Genomic DNA, 22,752 nt, shown 5'->3' on the forward strand with positions numbered 1-22,752 from the left:
GGAACTGTGCAGTTGCCACTACCATTTGTAGCCTCTGTCGAAAATTTGACAACATCAACCCTGGAGGTTTCCCTTCCACTCTCTTTTCCAATTAGACCTAGTTCTCACTGAGATGGCAAAGCTGCGTCTGGAATGTACCACTGCAGACAGGAGGCCAACATGCCAGAGTCTCTTACACACAAAGAACAATCACAAACCCTGCATGGCGAGTGGGACAGTGGTCTTCCATTAGTGTTATATGGTTAACGCGCAACATTAAAAGGAGGAACTATAACTCAGCAGTAGTCTGGTAGAGCACATGGTCTTGAATGAATCCTTATTCATTCAATGAATGAATCCAAGGTTCAGTCTTCAACCAGCAAGTGTGGTGAGGCAGCAGAGCTAACATGACCTCCAGTCGGCCACATCACTGTTGTTTAATGTGAGGTAGAGAGGAATGGACGAGGTGGGCTCATTGCAAATGCACCAACTGAGCTAATCCAGCACTCCCACTGTTGAGTTTGCACCATGCCTACTTTCTCTCTCCCCTCTCTATCCACCTCTTGGTAAGCAGCAGCAACACTACAGACTGAGGTCAGGGGAGCACTACCCACCCCACCATGCTGGCCACTACTGTCCGTGACATCTCCATTTGAGAAAAAGATCAGGAAAGCAGATGATAGGCAAGACCCTGGAGAGTGGAACTTGGTCAGAGCAGACAACACTGAGCTTGAGGAACAGTCAACCTGATATAAGGCACCTTCCCTGTTCCTACTGAATGCTGATATACAGCACGTCAGCTGTCTCTCACAATAGCAAACCAGTAATGGTTGTGGTTCATTTATTCACTACATCCTCAGCCTCATGTTCAAACAAGCAAGCAGGGGGTTCAAACATGAGGGAGGATATATAGCTGTTTAAGACCAATGGATTTAATACCGGCTCAGTCCAAATGGGTGTGGCTGTTTAGTGCAGAGAGTTTGTCCTGCGTGACCAGAAGGCTTTTGCTTAAGGTTTCTTTTTCTTTTTCTTTTCCCTTCCTTGAGCAACTGCTTGGGTAAAATATAGCACACCCTACCCATAAAGTCCTTTGTTACAACATCCACACCATAAAGCTGCAAAACCTTGGCTCCCAAGTACATTAAATTCTTATAAACCTGCCTTCATTTTAAGCATGCAATATTTCAACACACAAAGCGCCTCTTCTGAAAAGATAGCACTTTAATGAGGAGACAGGTAAAACATATAAACCAAAGCTCATTATGGCATAATTTCTGGGAGATGACCAAGCTGTTATAAAAGGAAGTTGTGGCAGTCACATTTCGCTGGAGCTTGAAGCTAAAAACATGAAGAAAAGGCCACAGTACGGTGCAGGACAGGTCTGCAAAACCTGTTTACTGCTGAAGGCAAATGGCTGCATCCTATTTATGCAAAGAAAGGCTCTTACAAGACTGTCACAGAACAGGCGACGAGTCAGAGAAGTTGTAAGCCACAATACTTGAAAGTGTACCAGTTTGGCTGTCTCAAGAGTTAGAATGGTAAAACTGAGAATTCTTGGGACCGTTGAGTATACACCCACCCCTAAGGTATAATAATCATCATAACGATACCCAGTTCTACCTCTCTTTTAAATCAGAACCAGTGAGGGCAGTGAAGGTCTTATGTGAATGCCTGGAGGTGGTTGGAAGATGGATGGCGGCTAATGGATTGAGGTTTATTCCTGACAAGACAGAAGTACTGTTCTTGGGGGACAGGGGGCGGGCTGGTGTGGAGGACTCCGATCAGATTTCAAGGAAATAAGCAACTATCCCACTTTTAAAAGACATCTGAAGGCAGCCCTGTTTAGGGAAGTTTATAATGTTTAATGCTGTATTGTGTATTTAATATTTGATTGGGAGCCGCCCAGATTGGCTGGGGAAACCCAGCCAGATGGGCAGGGTATAAATAAATAAATTTATTATTATTATTATTATTATTATTATTATTATTATTATTATTAGCCTATGGTCATTGAAAGTAAAGGCACATACAAAGCAAGAATGCAAACACTCAAATCATCTCCATCAATGTACAATGTTTTGTTTTATAGGAAATCTATTCCAAATTTGTGGGTTAATGGGCCACAATTAATGTGTCATGAAAAGCCCAGAACTCTCCTTGGCAGGCGCCAGGGATCTTTTTCACATCCTCTTCTGGGCAACCTTCCCAGGGTCACACACCAGTAGTGGTTGGAGCAACAAATCTAAATTTTTCCTTCACACAGTAGGTTACATTCACATACATTCAGATACACTCCTCTGCATGCAGGCAAGCCAGAGGCAGTATCAGAGTTCAATGACATGTTCCAGCCAGGCAAAAACACTTGGGGTACAAAGCAGGACTGGAGAGGGGCATGACCAAGGACTGCCCTTGGTCCCCAGTGCTGAGGTTTCCCACCCCTGCTCTATAGGAAACCTTTTATCTTTGGATATGAGAATCACATGTGCTTCTGCTTACCGACAGAATGAAGTTCAACCCACAAATTTATCCACCCTCACATCTGTAGTTTCCGAGAATTCATCTCAGAATCTTACCACAGGCAAGATTCACATATATAGGATAACATCCACATACGATGCTTTGAGAGCAGGAAGGTGAAAACTGTACTAGCTGCTCATGCTAAGAACAAAGTGTCCTAAAACTATGAACCCCACCCTTCTTGACTGTACATAGAATTCTCAGAGGGAGCAGACCTCAGGGCCTTTTTATACATTACATTTTGGGGGGTGTTGTACAGCATGCGTGCACGCACACAAACACACGCCCAAAAGTTGTAAAGTTTGACGAGCAGGGGCTGGAAGACAGACTGGCAGACCTCAATGATCCTCGGTTTATCTTTCCCAGTAAACCATCTCTAGATTGCAGGTTGGCCACCTGTCAACCTCAGCCTAATTCCATGCACCCGACAATCAAAAAGCCCTCTGCAATAAATTGGTTTGGTCTCTCGGGTGACAGCAACCTGTCCCTCCCCTGCCAGCCCAATGGGTGGGAAGGAAAAAGGGAAGGGGTGAGAAGGGGTGTCAAAAAGAGAGGTCAGGGAGAGAGAAAACAGGATGCCCCTACCTCACTTTTACTCTGGCCCTGCCCACCCCTCCCTGCCATGTGACCTCCTCATAGATTACTCTCAAAGGAATTTGGCCCTTGGCTGAGAAAAGGTTGCCCATACCTTTACCTGATTATTCTTTTTCACTTTACCTTCCTAGCCACTAGAGGAGTCGACAGTGATCATCCTGGTCACTGTCTCTTCGAGCTCCTGCCGTCGGGACGGAGATACAGGACGATGATGACAAGAACGAGCCGTCTCAAGAACAGCTTCTTCTCCAGAGCGATCTCGGCCCTGAATGGGAAACCTGGACTTTGAAGTCATCTAATCTTCCTTGCTGTATTATATTATATTGTTTTAATTAGTGTTTTTATAGTTGTTCTGATTTTAAGTGCAGTGCCCTATCTGGGTGGATGGAGCAGCCAAGTAATTTCGTTGTCCCTGAGAGGGGGCAATGACAATAAAGATATTATTATTATTATTATTATTATTATTATTATTATTATTATTATTAAGGTTTACCTTGCCTGGGCTGGTTCACTCCAGTGGAGATCACTCCGTGGGCTGGATCGTGCACCCGCAATTTCCAGCATCTGTGCAGAAACAATTTCTGACGTCTGCGCAGATGCGATTTCCGGCGCCACAGAAGCTAGTCCCTGCACCATGCTGTGCTGGTTTAGCGCAGCATGTGGGGACTCGCCAGCGGGCAGCTCAGTTTGGGGGCAGCTTGTGGGCTGGTTAAATGACTCCCGTGGGCCGCTTGTGGCCCATGGGCCTTAGGTTGCCGACCCCTGCACTAGACTAAGATAAGACCATATTCTGACCTGCCTGTATCCCATGTTCTATGGGGTCCTGTTATGGGCAAAAAAGCACAGAGAGAGGTCAATGGAGGGTATACACAGCGTAAAGGCAAGGCTAAGTGCAGCAACTAACCTGCAAAGGAATTGCTCAGGCCAGGGGGTATCAACCTTTATAGGCCCACAGGCACACATCTGGGTAGTTGAGGGAGGGAGTGCTTTGGGTTTTGCGGGCATCAGCATTAGACACTAAGGGCACCTTGGCACTCATAGGCACCATGCTGGCAACTACTAGTTCAGAGCCACTTGCAACAGGATGGATTACATAGGAAGGTGTGTGCAATGTGCCTGTTTTGCTGCATGTGCAAGAAGCATATGTGCACTGGGAAGCCAAAACCTAGAACAGCTTAATGCCATGTGTAAACCCAGCAAAATGGATTTATGCAGGATGACCACATGCAATGCACATATGGCGTGCATGCTTTTTAAATGTGCCCATGCTCTTCCTCCTTGAAGGAAATCCAGTTGGTCGCCATGAACGAGATGTAGCAGGTTTGTTAGGCAGAACCGCGAATCAGGCGTTTGCCACAAGTCACCTGGGCATGATTCAGCACCGGGTATAACAACTCCACCACCTGGGCAGAGTTTAGTGTTGTGGTTCTGCCTTAGGCCCCAATGCCTGTTTGCCCAGAATGAGGTTTGAAGCCAACACAGATGCCGGCGAGAGACTTGCCCTAGTCTGAATGGGTAAGCCTGCATTAATAAGCAGCTGGGGGGGGTATGCTCCTTCCAGCCCAGAATTCCATTTATCATGAGCTTACAGCAAAGAGATAAAGGGAAATAATTATCTTAACGTAGTTCCAGTCATCAGTAACAGTGTCAAGGTTTTGCCCTGCTGCTGACCCGGAACATGTGACTGTAACACAAGAGAGAGGGCTGCTGTCAGCCGAAATGGTGACCCTCCTACATTATTGTCAAAAAAGCAGAACAAAAGATCCTTTTGTTTTATTGTTTTTGCTGGGTTTAATTTTCTTGCAACGGCTGGGCAATCAGGAGGTCCTTCTTCTCCAATAACAGATGTACCTCCAGCTTTGAATCAAAGACACAGGCAAGTGAATTCTCCAGCTGAGATTGTGTTTTTGTGTGCGTGTTGTTTTTTTTCTTCCATCTAAACTAGCTTCCTCTTTTGCTCCTTTTACACTCATCTTTTCACATCCCCTCTCCTTCCTTGACTACAGTAAATAGCTAATCATTGTTAAGCATTCATTTTGGCAGTCTCCGTTGGCAAAGGGGAATGCACAAATTATAATCAATGACAGCGTCTTGATTAAATTAAAACGGGGGTGAGGAGAGTTCCTTAAACTCACAAAGTGTGAAGCAAGTCTTGCATGGTTATGTTGTGAACCGACCTGAGATCTATGAGCAGTATACAAATTAAATAAATAAATAAATAAATAAATAAATAATAAAAAGATCGGGCTTAGTTTGCATTATTCCTTTGATTTCCAATGTTTGGAGGTGAGTGCTGTTGGTTATGAACAGCAGAGGCTCTCCAGGTGGGGAAAGAGCCATTACACTAGGCTTCCCAGCAGGCGGGTCACTGTTGCTTACCAGGAGGCAGGTCAGGCAGCAGAGAGGTTGCTGTGGTGCAAACATACTGGCAGGGGTGTCCCACTGGCTCAATTAGTGTGTTTGCACCACACCAACCCCCCTGCTACATGGGCATAGCAGCTCTGCCTCACCCAGCGAGCAGCTTCTGGATATGAAACTAAAACAGCTCTACCCATGCACAAGAAAGAGTCTTCAGCAGGCTTCAAGGGTTACAGAAGGATAAAAGATCTTTTTTGGGGGGACCCCTAAACATCAGAATGAGCATGCTCAGTGATCACAGAATGTTGATTGATTGTTGCGGGGAGATATGGGAAATTGAGTAGCAACAGGAATGGAATGGGGTGTCTGGACTTTGGGAAGGACAGGGAAAGCGCTCTGTGGTACAGCATCTATTTTGCATGCAGAAATCCCAGGTTTAGTCCCCAGCGCCTCCATGTAGGGCTGGGAGAAACTCCCTGCCTAAAACCCTGAAGAGATGCTGCCAGTCCGTGGAGGCAATACGGAGCTGAATGGCCAGCTATCTTCCTATGTTCCTGTGACTCCTGAACAGGGACACTCTACACTGCAGCATTTTGTTGCAGGTCTCATCCACCAAGGCCAGGGCTACAGTCTGAAAGCACACAAAGCAATGAACATGCTAAAACTAAGTAGTTCTTAGTCTATAGTAACTGCCTGAATGGAAGACCTCTTGTGAATCTTCTATATGCCGCCTTGAATTCCACGATGGAAGTATGGTGGGATACGAAATTTAAAATAAAAAAATAACTTCTAGTTTTTGTTTTTCTTTTAAATCTAATTGCCGTTTAAATTTGGTTCATATTTATACCTTGTCTCATACAAAAACCCAGAACATTTTTTCAAGGCAGCCTATAACTACAGAATGAAAATAAGAACACAAAACCAGAACTAATGTAAAGCAAAAAGCAGCACAGCAGCGAATAAAAACAGATTCTATGGTTTTAATTTCACTTGCATTGGAAACCTGCAATGTGCAGAATCCACACAACCCCTGCCTACACTTTAATGTATTTTTAATCTTTTGTTGGAAGCCTCCTAGAGTGGCTGGGGAAACCTAGCCAGACGAGGTATAAATAAATAAATGATGGTGATGATGAGGTTAATAACTCTGGATTTTGCCATCCTCAGTTTGCCTTGAAAATATTATTTCTTGAAACCCTACAGTGAAACTATGACAGACTGTCTGATCCTCAAGCATTGTAGAACATACTTCAGCATGTAACATTTCCACAGGCAAATAGTATGGTTTGGATAGGCCTGAATAAGCCCATCAGTAATAACAACAAAGTGATCCCCAACCACATGCACACACAAAGCCTAGCCATGGAAGTCTATAAAGCACAATTCAATATTAATTTGTTTTCTTCTTCTAATTGTACAATTAAGTTGGAAAATGAAATTTTATAACACGTGTGCACTTTTTGGATCCAAAACAATGGAATTTGGAAGCTTGGCAGCATAGCTGGGGGAAGTGGGGGGAGGAGGAGCTGCACAATTGCAGGGATGGGGACATACAAAAGAGCACATGCCTATTAACAGAAATAAAGGAAGCGCCAGAGCAGGGTTGGGGGAACCTGTGGCCTGCTAGGTTTGTTGGACTACAACTCCCATCATTCCTAACAATTCTCCATGCTGGCTGGGGCTGATGGAATTTGCAGTCGAACGATACTTGGTGGGCCTTGGCTGCCCAACTTTGCACTAGAGAAAGAAAACGAAAGACAAAAGCAGAAGAAGAGACTGCAACTCAGTTCAGGCATCCCAAAGCAAAACACACACACACACACACACACACACACACACACACACACACACACAGCCCCAGATGCCCATTTGGAGAGACTTGATCTCATACCTTGCTTGCTACCAAACCACTCCTGATACGAGGCAGCTCCAGGTCCGCTGAGTTCTACAGACAAAACAAAAAGTTCTGTTCACAATCAAACACTTTTAACAGAAATCTCTTTTTCACCTTGGCAAAAGGGGGTCATTTCATGGATCTGAGTCCGCCTCTGCCCCTTCATTTCTTGAAAGAGGTAGGGGTTTAACTAATAAAATGGGAAGCAAATTTGGCTAGCGAGTGGTCCCTATCATTAACATTTATTACATTTCTATCCTGCCTTTCTTCCACAGAGGTCAAATAAGTATACACAGGATTTCCAGGCGTTCTCTTATTTAAGCACTGACCAGACATACATCAGCTGGATTCAGCATAGTTGCTGTGCCTTCAATACTACAAAAGGTCAAACACAGGGTTTGAAAAGGCTTCCAAGATGTATTAAGTCAGTGCAATGACTTCTGTGAAGATACCACAAAGGAAGTCAACTGGACTAACCAATGGTCTGTGGATTCTCTTGAGTAGGAAAAGGGCTGGCCAGTGTGGTGCCCCCAGCTGTTGTTGGACTCTGACACCCATCAGCCCCAGCCAGCACAGCCAATGATCATGGACATGGGAATTGTAGTCCAACAGCATCTGGAGGGCACCACCATGGCTACAACTTGAGTTGGTGGTAGGGCCCTGGTCCCATTTGCTGGCACAGTGAGGTTTCCTTTAGGAACACAGATCATTGGTTCATCTAGCTCTGTACTGTCCAAACATAATGATAGTTGACTTTTTGCGCAGAGAAGTGGCTTTTGGCAATCCCTGCATGAGGCTGTTCTCCACTGCTCATTGTATAGTAGCTAGAATGGGGGTGGGGGGACTTTGAGAGGCTCCACAACTGCAACAGCAATATCTATACCTACAGCAATGTTCTTCAATCTTGGGCCCCCAGATATTGTTGAACTACAACTCCCACCATCCCCAGCCAACTTAGCCAATGGTCAGGGATGATGAACACTGGCCTAGAGAGTGGACATTTTCTATTGCCCCCTGCTCAGGCCTTCAGCAGTCATCCCGGTCACCAGGAAGAACCAAGAGGCGTGGTTTGTCTAGTTGCCTTTCCATTCATTTTAATATTTCATTTTAATATTAATTAAAGCAAGGGAAAGAGTTTGTTGTTGTTTTTAAAAAAGGGGGGCATGTTGCAATCTGCCAAAGAAATTTGCTGTTGTAAGTTTATGTTGTAGTTTATCTGGGCTGAATTAACTTCTGTTGACATTATCTTCCTACTGCTAAAATGTGTTTCGTGATGGTCTGACAACTAGATAAAAACAAATGAATCGGCTCTGCTTAAACGGCCTTAAAAGAGTCACTGTTTCAAGGTGAATCTGCAAGTATTTGCTTTAAAAGTACAGGCATGGAGAGAAGTGCCTCTTTATGCATAAAGACTTTTAATGAAAAGTTTGACAGCTTTGCCTTAACTTGACTCTGCTCTAACACAGGGCATATTAGAAGCCAATGCCAGTGATAAAAGTGGCCCAACACAATATTCAGTACACCAGTTAAGTAAAATAGGAATCACAGATGACAAAGAAAGAAATTACAATGCAACTCAATGGATGTGAATATTTTTCCATTATCTCAGCGCACTCTGAATGAATCCCAAGAAACTGTCAGGTTGATAAGTCAATATTACAATGGCTTTAGAAAGGGTAAAGGGTTGAAAAGAGGTGCTATTGGGTGATGCAGAGTCAGATCAAAGAAGATGAGGGATGAGAAAAACCCAAAAAATGGTGTGTTTAAGTGAAATGAGCTGTCTAAGCATATATTTCCCTATTGCAGAAGCAGGTACATTGTACCTTAGAGGGTGCAAAAATGATTATTTAGCTAGTGATAAAAGATAGTGAGATAAGGTTAGCACATTTGAAGATGCCTTATACAGAGTCCATTTAGCTCAGTATTATTATATGAACTGCTTTCCACAAATTCAAACCAGTGTATTTCCCAGTCCTACCTAAAACGGCTGGGGATTGTACCTGTGGCTTTTAACAAGCAAAGCATATTATTATTAGGTTTGTTACCCGCCCTTCCATGGGGAGGTTACAATAATATAAAATACTGCATTAAAAACAGTTTAAGGCAAATTAAAGCCACTGCCATAGCCGGCCCACTTGATTGAATAATACAGTAGCCACATATCTGTGATTAGATAAATATTGCTGAAGCCCCAGCTGGTCTATTCTTTTTAAATTACCGTTTTTCGCTCTATAGGACGCACCCGACCTTAGGACGCACCTTGTTTTAGAGGGGGAGAACAAAAAAAAAAAATCTCCCCCTCTCTGGTCAGCGCCCCTTCAGCGAAGTGGCAGGAGAAACGGAGCCCCTTCTATTTCTCCTCCCGCTTTGCTGAAGGGGCGCTGTGCAGCTCTCCCTCTCTGCTGAAGCCAGGAGAGTCTTGCTCTCCTGGCTTCAGCAAAAGGAACCCGAAGCCTCCGGAGCGCAGCGAGAACTCACGCTGCGCTCCGAAGGCTTCAGGCGGCTATCCCTGAAACCTTGCTCTCCAGGCTTCAGCGAAAGCAACGCGAGGCCTCCGGAGCGCGAGGGAGCGCTCCCTCTGCACTTCGGAGGCTTCGCATTGCTATCGCTGAAGCCAAGGAGCCTGCATTCGCTCCACAGGACGCACACACATTTACCCTTAATTTTTGGAGGGGGAAAAGTGCGTGCTATAGAGCGAAAAATACGGTATACTTTAAAAATATTTTTTAAATTGGTGTTTTTTATTTTTCACTTATTTTATAATAATAATAATAATAATAATAATAATAATAATAATAATAATAATAATAATGTTCTATCCTTACAAGTGGTGCTTTGGTTTTGATTTGCTTATATAAAATTATGATTTTGCAGATTCAATTTTGTTTTTATGCTGAACAGTGGTTATGAACATAGGACAGAGATCACCAAGGAAGAAGACTAAGGGCAAAAGGCATCTGGGTTCTCTCGATATGTCCTGAGTTATAATTGTCTATACTGCTGACATTTCGTCAGCATACACTGCTGTTGCTCTGAAACAAACTACTCCACATTGTTTCGCTTTAAATTTTCATTTGAGCCTATGTAATGTTCATTTATGTATGAAGCTGTTTATGTCAGCTTGTAAGAGTTAACTTTGGGGTCCTCCTTTTCGTCACACATCCCCTAAGCCTCTCCTTGCAAATGCCTTCCTAGGTTCTTCCTCTGCCTTCGCCCAGCAAACAGCTGCCAATGGCTCCTGGCAGGAAGCAAGCCCAATTGAATTTTAAAAGATTTTCCATTCTACTGCACTATTTAGCGAGCACAGAAAGGAGGTTGGGGTGGGGGATGGAACTCTGTGTTGCTTCACCATTTATGTTGTGTAAATCTGAGATAACAGATCTTCTGCCTAATCCTAATGAGGCCTCCCCATTAAAATCTTTATTAGCTTCCAGCACAGTGGATTGCCAAAAAGCTTGTCAGTCCCGTCCCGTCCCCTCCCCCCCATCCCACTATCTCTCTGTACCAAGATCTGCTTTAACTTTTACAAATAGCTCTAAGATATTTCCCCTGCTTATCAGCATTGCCAAGCAGCTTGCCTTATCACTGCTATTGCAGATAAAATAAATGAGCTACGAATGATATGAATAATGGCATTTTCTGTAGGCTGGTTTCCCATTACATTCTCAACAGATTGTAGATTTAAACTTCAGCACAAAAGAGGCAAGGAGGAGAAAGAGAAGGCCCCCCCCCCATCGCCAAATTACCTTCCTTTTGCTCAACAGCCTCAGATTCCTGGATGTATTTTAAGCCTACCTGAACTGAGGAGGCAATTAATTTTGAAAGGGACAAGAAGAAAGACAAGGTTCGGCTTCTCAGAAAATCCCCAGGACTAGCTGTTCTGTGACTTTTAGAGGGTTGCTGCATTCGGCGGTGGGGGGGGGGGGGCTTTAAGGCTACACAGGGCCTAATAAAGCTGTCTTCATTAGACATCCTCCCCCCCCCAACCCCCTAGCTGTGTACAAGCCTGGAATCAGAAGAGGACAATGGACTCATGGAAAAGGAAGCAAAGACTGGATGCAGAATAATACATCTCTTTCTACCAATGCACACCTGATCAGATTTTGCCAGATGTGGTACATTAGCAGTGTAGGGAGGGCCACAGAAAAAGGGTGATAACAGTAAGGAAGGGATGGGTAACCTGTTTCATGCCAGCGGTGGGTCGGACCAAAAGTCAGTGGGGTAATTAGTGGAAATTTTACCTTTGCAAAGAAGTAGGCTAGTTTCTAATCTGGTCAGAGTTCAAGGACACACTCCTGCCAGGCAAAAACTGTGGAGGTTTGTGCAAAGCAGGGCCAGTGAGGTGTGTGGCCGGGGGAAAGAGGGTGTGGCCTGGCGAGTTTTTCCAGCGCCAGAGGTCTGGAATGGTCTGAGGTTCCCCACGTCTGCAGTGAGAGATCAGAAAGTCCTACTGGTACAACAGGTAAATGGATGGACTTGGATGAGGAAGCCAGAGCTGGCAAACTTTGCCCTGCAATATACAACTAAGGGGAAGGCCTTTAACTCAGTGACAGAGTGTCTGCTTTGCAAAGCAGAAAGTCCTAGGTTCAATACCTGGCATGCTGGAAGTGTGCCCTGCCTGAAACCCTAGAGAGCTGCTGCCAGTCAGTGTAGACAATATTAAACTAGATGGATCAGTGGTTTGACTGAGTGTAAGGCATCTTCCTATATTCAACTTGGGCATGTCCTGCATAACTACTTTTGTACTGAGACCAAATGAAGTCCATGAGGGAAACTGCTACAGAAATGATAAAATATCTTCTACAGGGGAAGATGATTCTTTGCCGCAGTAGAGATGATATCCTCAGGGCTATGATGTAAATAAGTGGTGGTGGTGGTGGGGTTGTCAGCATGCTCTGGCTTACAACAGTGGTTTCTAACAGCAGTTGCCATATTCATTTTCCGCTGTCATAATACTATTATTTTAAATTGCTAATGCACCACTCCCATGATGGAACTCAAAGCAGTGTACATGAAGGTTCCCTGGTAGTGTCCTACTCAAGCATTGGCCAGGTTCAGACCTGCTTAGCTTCAGTTTGCTGCATCATATATCTTCAGGCTATACCCTGGGATGACTCACACTTATCCCTCTCTGCTTGTGGATTATATTAAGATGCTTCTGTACACTGGAGTGTATGAAAAGCTCTGCAGTGTGATGATAACACGCACACATAATCCAGGAGCTGAGAAGCAATGCCTATTATCATGGAGGTTTAGACAGCGGAAGGTGGTCGGTTAGGACACATGCAGCACTGCCCCACCAATCTCAACCTGTCCCCACCGGCCTGCTTTCCTACTTACAATTTTATTTATTGCATTTATATCCCACCTTTTCTCCAAAGAGCTCAAAGTGGCACACATGCTTCCTCATTTAGGTCACCCAGCAAGCTTCATGGGTGAGCAGGAATTCATAGAATCATAGAGTTGGAAGAGACCACAAGGGCCATCGAGTCCAACCCCCTGCCAACAGGAAACACCATCAGAGCACTCCTGACATATGGTTGTCAAGCCTCTGCTTAAAGACCTCCAAAGAAGGAGACTCCACCACACTCCTTGGCAGCAAATTCCACTGTCGAACAGCTCTTACTGTCAGGAAGTTCTTCCTAATGTTTAGGTGGAATTTTCTTTCTTGTAGTTTGGATCCATTGCTCCGTGTCCGCTTCTCTGGAGCAGCAGAAAACAACCTTTCTCCCTCCTCTATGTGACATCCTTTTATATATTTAAACATGGCTATCATATCACCCCTTAACCTCCTCTTCTCCAGGCTAAACATGCCCAGCTCCCTTAGCCGTTCCTCATAAGGCATCGTTTTCAGGCCTTTGACCATTTTGGTTGCCCTCCTCTGGACACGTTCCAGTTTGTCAGTGTCCTTCTTGAACTGTGGTGCCCAGAACTGGACACAGTACTCCAGGTGAGGTCTGACCAGAGCAGAATACAGTGGCACTATTACTTTCCCTTGATCTAGATGCTATACTCCTATTGATGCAGCCCAGAATTGCATTGGCTTTTTTAGCTGCTGCGTCACACTGTTGGCTCATGTCAAGTTTGTGGGCAACCAAGACTCCTAGATCCTTTTCACATGTACTGCTCTCAAGCCAGGTGTCACCCATCTTGTATTTGTGCCTCTCATTTTTTTTGCCCACGTGCAAAGTTCAAACCCTTGTCTCCCAGACCATAGTCCAATACTCTAGCCATTACACTACCACTGGCTCTCAAAACGAACTCAACTTACAGCCAACCCTATCAGCTCCTTCATCTTTAGCTCCTCTTTGCTCAACAAGGAAGGAGACAAAATTGGAACTAGTTGGCTCTGTCTATCATTCATGGTCTGTGGTTGTGCTTATCATTGTCTCTGGCTCCAGCTACTGTTGACCTCCCTGCCTTCCACTCTAAAAGACCCAATGGTCACCAGCCACCACTGGATTTAGATTTTGAGTCATATCAACCATCACTATTTCCATGCTGATCCTGCTAATATCAGTACACAAGACAGCTGGGTGTTCAGCTGCGCCAATAGCTGCCAACCACAAAAGCACCACAGTCACTATCCAGAAACATCCTTAAACTCTTCCACTGAACTGAACAGACCCAGGGAGATGACAGCAACTGATTAAAATTTAATAGTAATTTAATTCACTGACAGAGAGCAAAGTGTGTAAAGAGAAATACTCAGACACGGTAAGAAAGGGTGCAGAAGGTAATCAATATCCAAGTCTTCCCCACCAACAGCCTTCTCCATCTCCCATCTCTGTCTTAGGGGCTGGATCCAACATTCTGTGGTGCTAGAAGGCAGGTGAGTTTTAATGATGTGCAGCAGAGGAATCCAATAGAACAGCTGTGCTAGGTGAAACTTGTTGTGCAACTGATTGCACAACCTATTGTGCAACAAAGCTCCAGAAACCTGCTTATGCATTCCCCAGTGCAACCATGTTCTGTTGGTGCAAAATATTTCACCAGTAGAACAGATAAAGTTACTCTTACTTTGCACTATATTGGATACAACCCTAGAGTTTGGGGCATGAACCCCACTGAAACCAACAGGACTTGTTTTGGTTGGATGGACCAAAAAAACCCTGGCCAGACAGGGGGATGGAAATGTAAAACTCAGCAACACCTGTCTTGTATTTTCTGGACACTCAAATCTACCGGATACATGTAGGGATGAGTAACACACCATTTGCTGACTGCCATACTATGAACTCCTTGGTTCCATCATGTTACAAAAGTGTATCTACAACATTTGACAGAGTCAAGCGAAAATGGTCTTCTCTCACTAACCTTTTTTTTTTTTTTGGCCTTCTGCTACCAGCACAGCAGGGTTAAATGATTTTCCATTCCCCCACAATCCTAGCCCTGTCACTGTATCAAGGTTATCTATTATTGGCAGTGACAGGTGAAAATTAATCTCCTAATTATTTCTTGCTGCGTAATCTCCACTGAAGAAGTAACATAAAAGGATTACAGTGCAGCCTTCGTGCAAGGCTTTTCGGGAGCCAATCATACGGTTCTAAGGGAGGCATGTGTTGGAGAGGTATTTATGGAGGATTTCTAATCATCTGAAGACACACACACACACACACACACACACACACACACACACAACTGCTTTAGGACCAACACACTCTGGACTAAGGAGCCACTTGGAGGTCTCTTAGTGGCACAAAAGAAACAATCTTTCACTCTCTTGCCAACAACTCAAGGGAGAATAGCAGGTTAAACACACAACATGTTTCCGCTTTCGCTTGCCGTTTGTTTTGTCAAGTGTTCAAAACATGCCTCCAACAGCACCAGAAGGAAATTAATTTTTCCCTGCAGACAGATTTTTTTTAAAAAAACACACATGCACACACACACAACAATGTTAGACTGGCATTCTGTTATTTATTGCTTAGCCCAGCCTTCCAGCTGAGTGCAATTCAAAGAAACAAATCAGACTGGCAAAAAGATGTCCCAGCATGGAATGTTCCCGTTCAGGATTCCAGCCAGCCACTTTCTTTTCCTGGGATATTCCATTCCGTCTTCTGATCACAATGAGCCTGCTCAATCCTCACTGGACTACTTTGGGTTCTCAACACCAGCCCAAAGAATTTTTCAAAGTATTTTTTCTACTTCTGCAAACCTTTGGGCTTCCCTGCGAGGCCGATACCACCTACTTGTGCATGGATGTTGCCATTTTGGATACATAAGGAGCCTCACCTGGGTCACATCCACACTATATATGTGAAGTACTCTTAAAGCAATTTAACGGTGACAGCTCCCCCACCCAAGAAAGAATCCGGAGAACTGTAGGGTGCTGGGAATTAGGGATTCTTTGTGGGGAAACCAGAACTGTTAAAGTGTTAAAAATATGCTTTAAATGTATGGTGTGTATGTGAGAATGGAAAATGAGTTTGCTATTAGTATACAGAAGGTTGTGGAAGGAGAACAAGCTCCACTCTCTGTTATGCACACAGGACCTATTCCTGTATTGCGTTTCCTGTGAGGACACCAGACTGTTTCCTCTTAATGGAAACTACAAAGAAGAAGACCTCCCCCCAACAACACTCAGAATGAAGACAAGTTTTTAAGCTGAGGCTGGATGCCGTAGCAGACATCTTGCATTGGAAGGGGGTTGGACCAAATGATATTTTGGGTCCTTTCCAATGGCAAAGTTCCCATATCTGAAGAAGTGTGCATGCACACGAAAGCTCATACCAAGAACTGACTTAGTTGGTCTTTAAGGTGCTACTGGAAGGAATTTTTTTTGTTTTGACTATGACAGACCAACACGGCTACCTATCTGTAAAAAGTTCCCATAGTTTGGTCACTCAGCCTAACCCCTGTAACTGGCACTGGTTCTCCAAGGTCTCAGATCAAGGGAGGTCCTTCTCAGACCCTCAACCTAAGATGAGACCAGGGATTGAACCCAGGAACTTTTGTATGAAAAGCTTAAGGTTATAACTGAGCTGTGGTCCCTGAACTACAATACATTGTATCAAATGTTAGTCCTGCTCAGAGTGGACCCAATGGAATTAATGGACCCAAGTCAGTTATGTCTGTTAATTTCAATAGTTCTACTCTGAGTAGGGCAAGCACTGGCTACAGTTCTAACAGCCATAGGTTTGCGGTCCCTTTTCTAGATGACCAACCCTGTTAAACCACAAAACCTGGATTTAAACCAGCTGGATCCTCTCAGTTCAGCATCTTAAGTGCAAGTAAATTGAATTAAATGAGTTTACAGCAGGCTGCAGGAGAATATCCATTTCTATAGAAATACTGTTTTGCTGTTTTAAGGCAGAAAGCAAAAGGAGTCCGGCTTAAATTCGAAGAAAAAAACTTACAGAATTTGAAGGGAAAATAATATAAAACTGCTTGAACAACACAATGTACACCACACAAAGAAAGATCTGGGTAATGAAATAGTCCTACCACAGCTCCAATTACTCTGCCTACGAACAGATCTGTTTTTATCAGGTTCTTTCTGCTCTTCACTAAGGGTGAAGGCAGACAGACATTCTAAAGTGCTGTGGAAAGTGGTCTGAACATAAATGTTCTTGCCCTGAAAGCCAGTTTGCTTTTAAAATGTGCTGTCTGGAATTGTGCTGTATTGGTGAATATTGCATCATGATAGCCCCAGTAGCTGCAACGAGACTTCAAAATATGCAGGCAGCTGCGTGGATCCATTATCGCCACACAGATGCAGAGATACATAGATCAAAGAGCAGCAGAACATATAATACCCAGGGACTGCAATCCTATCTATAGTATCCTGCAAGTAAGCTCCAACTTCTGACTATATAGGCTTAAGCTTGCAAAACAGCCTTAAGCTTTAAACAAAAGGTTCTTGGAAGCTGAACTGCAACCCTTAGCTTTTTAATTCAGAATGGAAACAATCTTCCACAGGTGTGTTGTCATTTAAACTGCTAGCCCAAAGAAGGAATCCTGCCAAAGAAAAGAAATATCCAACCTCCTCTTATTCTCATTCTCTGACCTCTATACTCACAAACCTGAAAGTTTCATTATCACTTTATTCATTTGTCACAGCAAAGAAATTCCCACAATCACTTGGACCGTCTGGCAGATGATGTCATCACTCCTGCTCTGAAAAAAATGTCTTGGATCTGCACTCCTCTGTTCATTATGGCACCACTGCTCAGTCTTGGACTTGAAAAGTCTATGCCTTCGTGATTTCTCCGATACAAATATGGCTTGAAGTTTTGGGTCTTCTATCACCGCTCCTATTTCTCATTTATTGAGCCTAACTAGGAGCACAGCATGGGTATTCAAAAGACGAGCTGGTAAAACTGGGTCTCAAAGGCCATCAAATTAGACACCATAGGATTAATGTTTATAGTCTACAAAAACCTGTCTGCTGCTCTTAAACAGGAACTCTTTATGTCTGGCTGTTAATCAGAAACTTGGTGGTTTGAGCGGACGGATGTGGGAAGAATTCCTGCATTGCAGGGGGTTGGAATAGATGATCCTTGGGGTCCCTTCCACCTCTACAATTCTACGATTCTGTGGAGGTAATCAATACAGCCATGACCCTGACCAATTCCAGCCTGAAGACACAAGAAGCCCATGATTCAATATTGCATCAGGAACTCTGTGTCACCTAGGCAATTCATGAAAAGAAAAAACACATCACATGCCTGCCTTCTGATAATCAGAAAACCATATATACTTGTGATACTGTCATGTACTTAAGTAACCACAAGATGGCATACAAATTATTGCAAAAATAAATATTTTTAAAAATGTGATTTGATGAGGAAATTTAAGTAAGTCAACAGCAAGTATTGTATATCAAAAGGAGCACAGCTATGGAGGTCATCATTACCAAAACCACCACCAGAGGTCACTGTGCTACTTGTGTGCCCCTAAAAAGGAATGAAAGGTGATGGTATTTTTAAATAAAATTATTTCTAGGGTGGTGGATGAAGAAACACAAACACCCATTTACTCCTCTTTTGACAACAAGCTTTATCGATGCTCCTGGAATGAGAGGAATTTGTGAGTATTAAATTAGCATTCAGATGGAAGTATTTTCTCATCTGCCTGAAAATTTTTTGCAGCTCCTATTCATCTGCTGGTCTGAATATATTTAAATCCACTTTTAACAGCAAATGCTGTACTTTAATAGCCTGGATTTTCAGCTTCCATTAAAGAGGTTAAGAGGCCCTGCTAGAGGGCAACACAGAAGTGCCATCAGTGGGCTGAGGAAATAAGGGGTGGAAGACTTAAGTCTTATTAATGCAAACATTGTTGAATATCTACAAAAATAGGCAGACATATCAAATATCATATTGTTTTCCATGCAAAATTTGACGCACCCTTTACTGGGTGACTCTGCAGATTAGGTGTAAGGCAGCAGCGTTTAGATTAGATGATTCATTAAACCCAACAAGTTACATAAACAGTACTTGGGGGCTTAAATATATAGTTAACAAGGGGGGAAAGACTATAAATACAATAAATACAAATGCAAAAAAGCAAGTTTTGCCCCTGTAAGGACACAACTGGCCGAGTTTTATTGCCGGGTAATACAGGGATTTTCTTTCCATTTGACTGTAGCTGCAGTAGATAAACTGAAATAACTAAACGAAAGCTGAGACAGAAGCATAAGCCTTTAATGTTTTGTATCTTCAGCATTAAGCCTGTCACACAGAATTAAGATTTTTGTCATTCTGCCATCTTGGGAGATTTGTGTGTATGTGTGTGCATACACAAAATAAAATGATTACCAAACCTCTGACAAAACACACATCATTGCACATTAACAGAGTTCTCCCTAATGGCTCCAAACCTCCACCTCCAGCATCCCCTCCCTAGCCCCCCCCCCCCACTGCATATGGACACTATTGATATAAATTTGTGTGCATAGACATTTCAAGACAATGCTTCTCCTTATATGACACAGAAATTCTGAGGTATTAGGTAAGGTATACAGCGGTATTAGGCAAGGACAATTCCTCTCTCGCTTATTACATCCTCTGACTCATCAAGCTAGGAAATGGTTTCTGGATAGATCCATTTGCTTGATATTAGGGTCCCATCCAAACAGTGAAATACTCTTAAGAAGCAATGATCTGTCCAACTTGGGAGTCCCTTGATCTATTGGCAGTTTTAAATAAGCAATGTGATATGCACAATGAACGTAGCCTTGTGCGCTTGGTACACTGCCAGTCTGTATTTCTATAGCCAGTCATCGAATTTCACTGCTTTGCACTATCTTTTTAAACAGGTGACCAAGGGGACAACACATACAATGGTGCTTCTGCAGGCTGCATCCTTGACATGCAAGCGGACTGTGCTGCCTTCCTAGACATGCTGACATGTAGGAAGCCACCATGTGAATACTGATGCCACAAGCAGATTCTGCGCTTGACTTCTTGGGAGGTGAGGCAGGAAGCATATAACTGAGCTGCAAAATAAGTAGATGCCAGATACAATGGTTCAGTTCTGGATATCACTAGGTGTACAGATCCTGCACAGCAGGGTTACAGAAGAGCTCTCTTCTGGAGGGACCGCTGCCAGCATAAGTAGACACCAGTAAGCAAGATGGAGCAACAGTGTGTGTTGGACCAGTACAACCAGTATGGGGGTTGTGGCTTTAAGTGCTTGTTGGACTAGGGTCTGGGGGGAAAAAGATTTAACACTGTTTGGCTATAAACCTCATCTTGGGCCAGTCATTGTCTCTCAGACTAACGTATCTCACAGTAAGGATAAGTGATTAAGTTTCCTTAATAATGGTTTGGTGCAATGCCTGATAAGAACCATTGTGACTTGAACCATAGTCTGGTCCCAGCTTATTCACTGGCACAATGCAGCATCAAGCAGCCATAGGCTTGATTCGCACAACACGCCAAATTTTAGGTCTGTTACATTTTCTATTTGCAAATACATACACACACACACACACACACACACACACACACATTGTTTTATTCTGTCTGGAGATGCTCCATGAAGAGCATTATATACATAACTCTCCTTGGAAAGCTCATGAAAAAGCATTTAATTCTGCGGATGCAGAAAGGTGATCTATGTTAACATTTGCATGCAGTGAGTGGTATGATGGAAGACAACACAGGATGGCTTAAAAAGACATAGCTCCCAAGTACTGTACTGGTTAAAAAAAGAAGACCTGCATTTCTAGCTCAAACAAAAAAATCTATGTTAAGGAAGACTGGCTATTTTTGTGTAATATTTTGACACCACAAGCTAATGAAGACCAATCACCACTACCATCACACCCACAAAGGAAAAACTCATTTGCAATGCAAACATGGTGATGGCAAGGATGAGGTAAGGTGCTGCTCTCACACACCTGTCTCAAAGGGTAACAATGAGAGGACAGCTAAAAAAAAACCAGATGCAAATGCAATTTACAGCAGGGAAAAAATGTGCTTGGGGAGTGTTTAACACACACACACACACACACACACACACACAGAGAGAGAGAGAGAGAGAGAGAGAGACTGCAAAGGCTTTTATAGAGGTTCATAATATTCATGGATGGCTAAGAGTCAAGAATATTTATTTCACGGCAGAAGCAAGGTTTGAACTAGGAACCCCAGGCTCTCATGTCTTCTCCAGCAAAACTCCTTCAACAATATTCTGATAAAAATCAATATAATACCCCTCTGAGGTTGTTTTGTTTGCAAAGGTAACCAAATATGTCTATTCTCTGCCAAATTTTATTTTCTCATTTCACATTCAGCAGCCTTCATGCAAAATAACTTATCGCTCTCATGTAGAGTGGCCAGATACAGACCATAGAATTGCATATACTTAGGGAAGGTAGGTTTACATTTATGCATGTGAATTTTAAGAAAAACAGCTCCAAAAGTTTCTGGTATTCCTTGCTGCACACAAACTGCCTTTACCATCAAATCTGTGTCAGGCCTAAACACAAATCCATATAAAAGACTTACTTTATCCAGTGACATTAAAATGCCTAGTTTCCCCTCTCCCCAAAGAAAGGTGAACAGAACAGGTTTGAGATCCTACGGTGGCTGATCTTACTGTGTTTAGAAAGCCAAGCGGATATGGTGTGGAGAGCATAGCATTTTTAAGACATTAATGTACCAAGGTCCTAACAAAGCTTTTCTGCCACCTAAGTCTGTATGCGGAGAAAATCGGATTTAATGCATAAACATAAACCCCTGGAGTAAAATTCTGAGCAGGGATGACCAGAGGTTTAACTTCTTAGGAATGAGAGCCGGCAGGTTCGGCTAGCATATAATACCTTAACAATCTTTTCCAGCTAAGATAGACATTCTTCCAAGAGTAGATAATACAGTAAATAATTCCTGCTCCCATTGTAGAGAAAACAGTGCTTCAGGATTTGTATAATAGGCAGCTTTCATGACCCCTCCAGCAATCAATGGGAACAACAAATGTTTTTCCCTTTATCTCTCTGTAAACATCCCCACTGAAACTGTTTTTCACCCCCCCCCCCAAAAAAAAGTAAAATAGGATTTTGGCACCATTTATGCACAGAGGAATGAAATATACATTTCAGAGGCACACACATACAGCTTCTGCAGTACTTGGTCATTCCTTTTAAATGTTTCATTCCTGCGAGGTGGCCAATTTTTACTTTTTACTTAAAATCCTTTTCTCCCTCCCCCCCCCAAATCCTACCAAGGTTTCTGCTTTTCTTGCAGCCACAAAAACCAAAGGAACATAGAAAGCTGCTTTATACAGAATAGGACCATTGGCCCATCTAGCTTAATATTGTCAACACAGACTGGCAGCAGATCCATTGGATTTCAGGCAGAAGCATCTCCCAACCCTACCTGAAGATGCAGGGGATGGGACCTGCATGCAGAACATATGCTCTGCTTCTGAGCTATGGCCCTGTTTGCTCAGTGATGGGGAAAAGCTCATTTGACACTACAAAATTTGCACTTTTAAAAGAGCTGCTTTTAAATGTCTAATAGTTCCAAATGCAAACGCAGGAGATGAAACCATGGCTTTCCTTGCAAGCCTGGAATGCATATTTTATTACTTTATTTTATCATTTGCGAAAACATTTGTTGACCTTCTTTCATATAAAATAAAAGGCAGCTGACAGAATAAAGTCAGTGCAAAAAACAATTAAATACACACAAATACTACAGATATCCAGAATTTCTAATAAAACCAGCATTATTTATGTATTAATATGCTAATGTGATTCACCTAGCTTTGGAATGCTTTTGAGATCCCACTGACACCATGTTATACTGGAAAGGTCCCTGGAGATCATTTTTAACTTGTTAATCTGGTGTGAGCTGATTTTTTTCCCCCTATGCTGAAACCCCCACCTTGGGACAAGGAAAGTAAAAACAACTGCACATGGTGTGGTAATTAATTACTATCTTGTTTTACTTAAAGTTCTTACT

The 22,752-nt window shown here is 43.2% G+C and overlaps 1 protein-coding gene across 10 annotated transcripts in view; it reads right to left on the reverse strand.

Moving 5' to 3' along the window:
* The window catches only part of FBRSL1 (fibrosin like 1), a 793,883-nt gene that overhangs the window by 157,050 nt on the left and 614,081 nt on the right, over positions 1–22,752 (reverse strand). For 9 of the 10 annotated variants that reach the window (XM_083716907.1, XM_083716910.1, XM_083716914.1 and 6 more), the window contains one exon: positions 7,340–7,393. The exons of the other annotated variant lie outside the window; for it this stretch is intronic. In XM_083716907.1, the coding sequence (XP_083573033.1) occupies positions 7,340–7,393 (54 nt within the window). The remainder of the gene's footprint in view (positions 1–7,339; positions 7,394–22,752) is intronic. 10 annotated transcript variants of the gene reach the window in all.

This window comes from Podarcis gaigeae (assembly GCF_964106915.1).
Source record: "Podarcis gaigeae genome assembly, chromosome: 16".
Lineage (NCBI taxonomy): Eukaryota > Metazoa > Chordata > Lepidosauria > Squamata > Lacertidae > Podarcis > Podarcis gaigeae.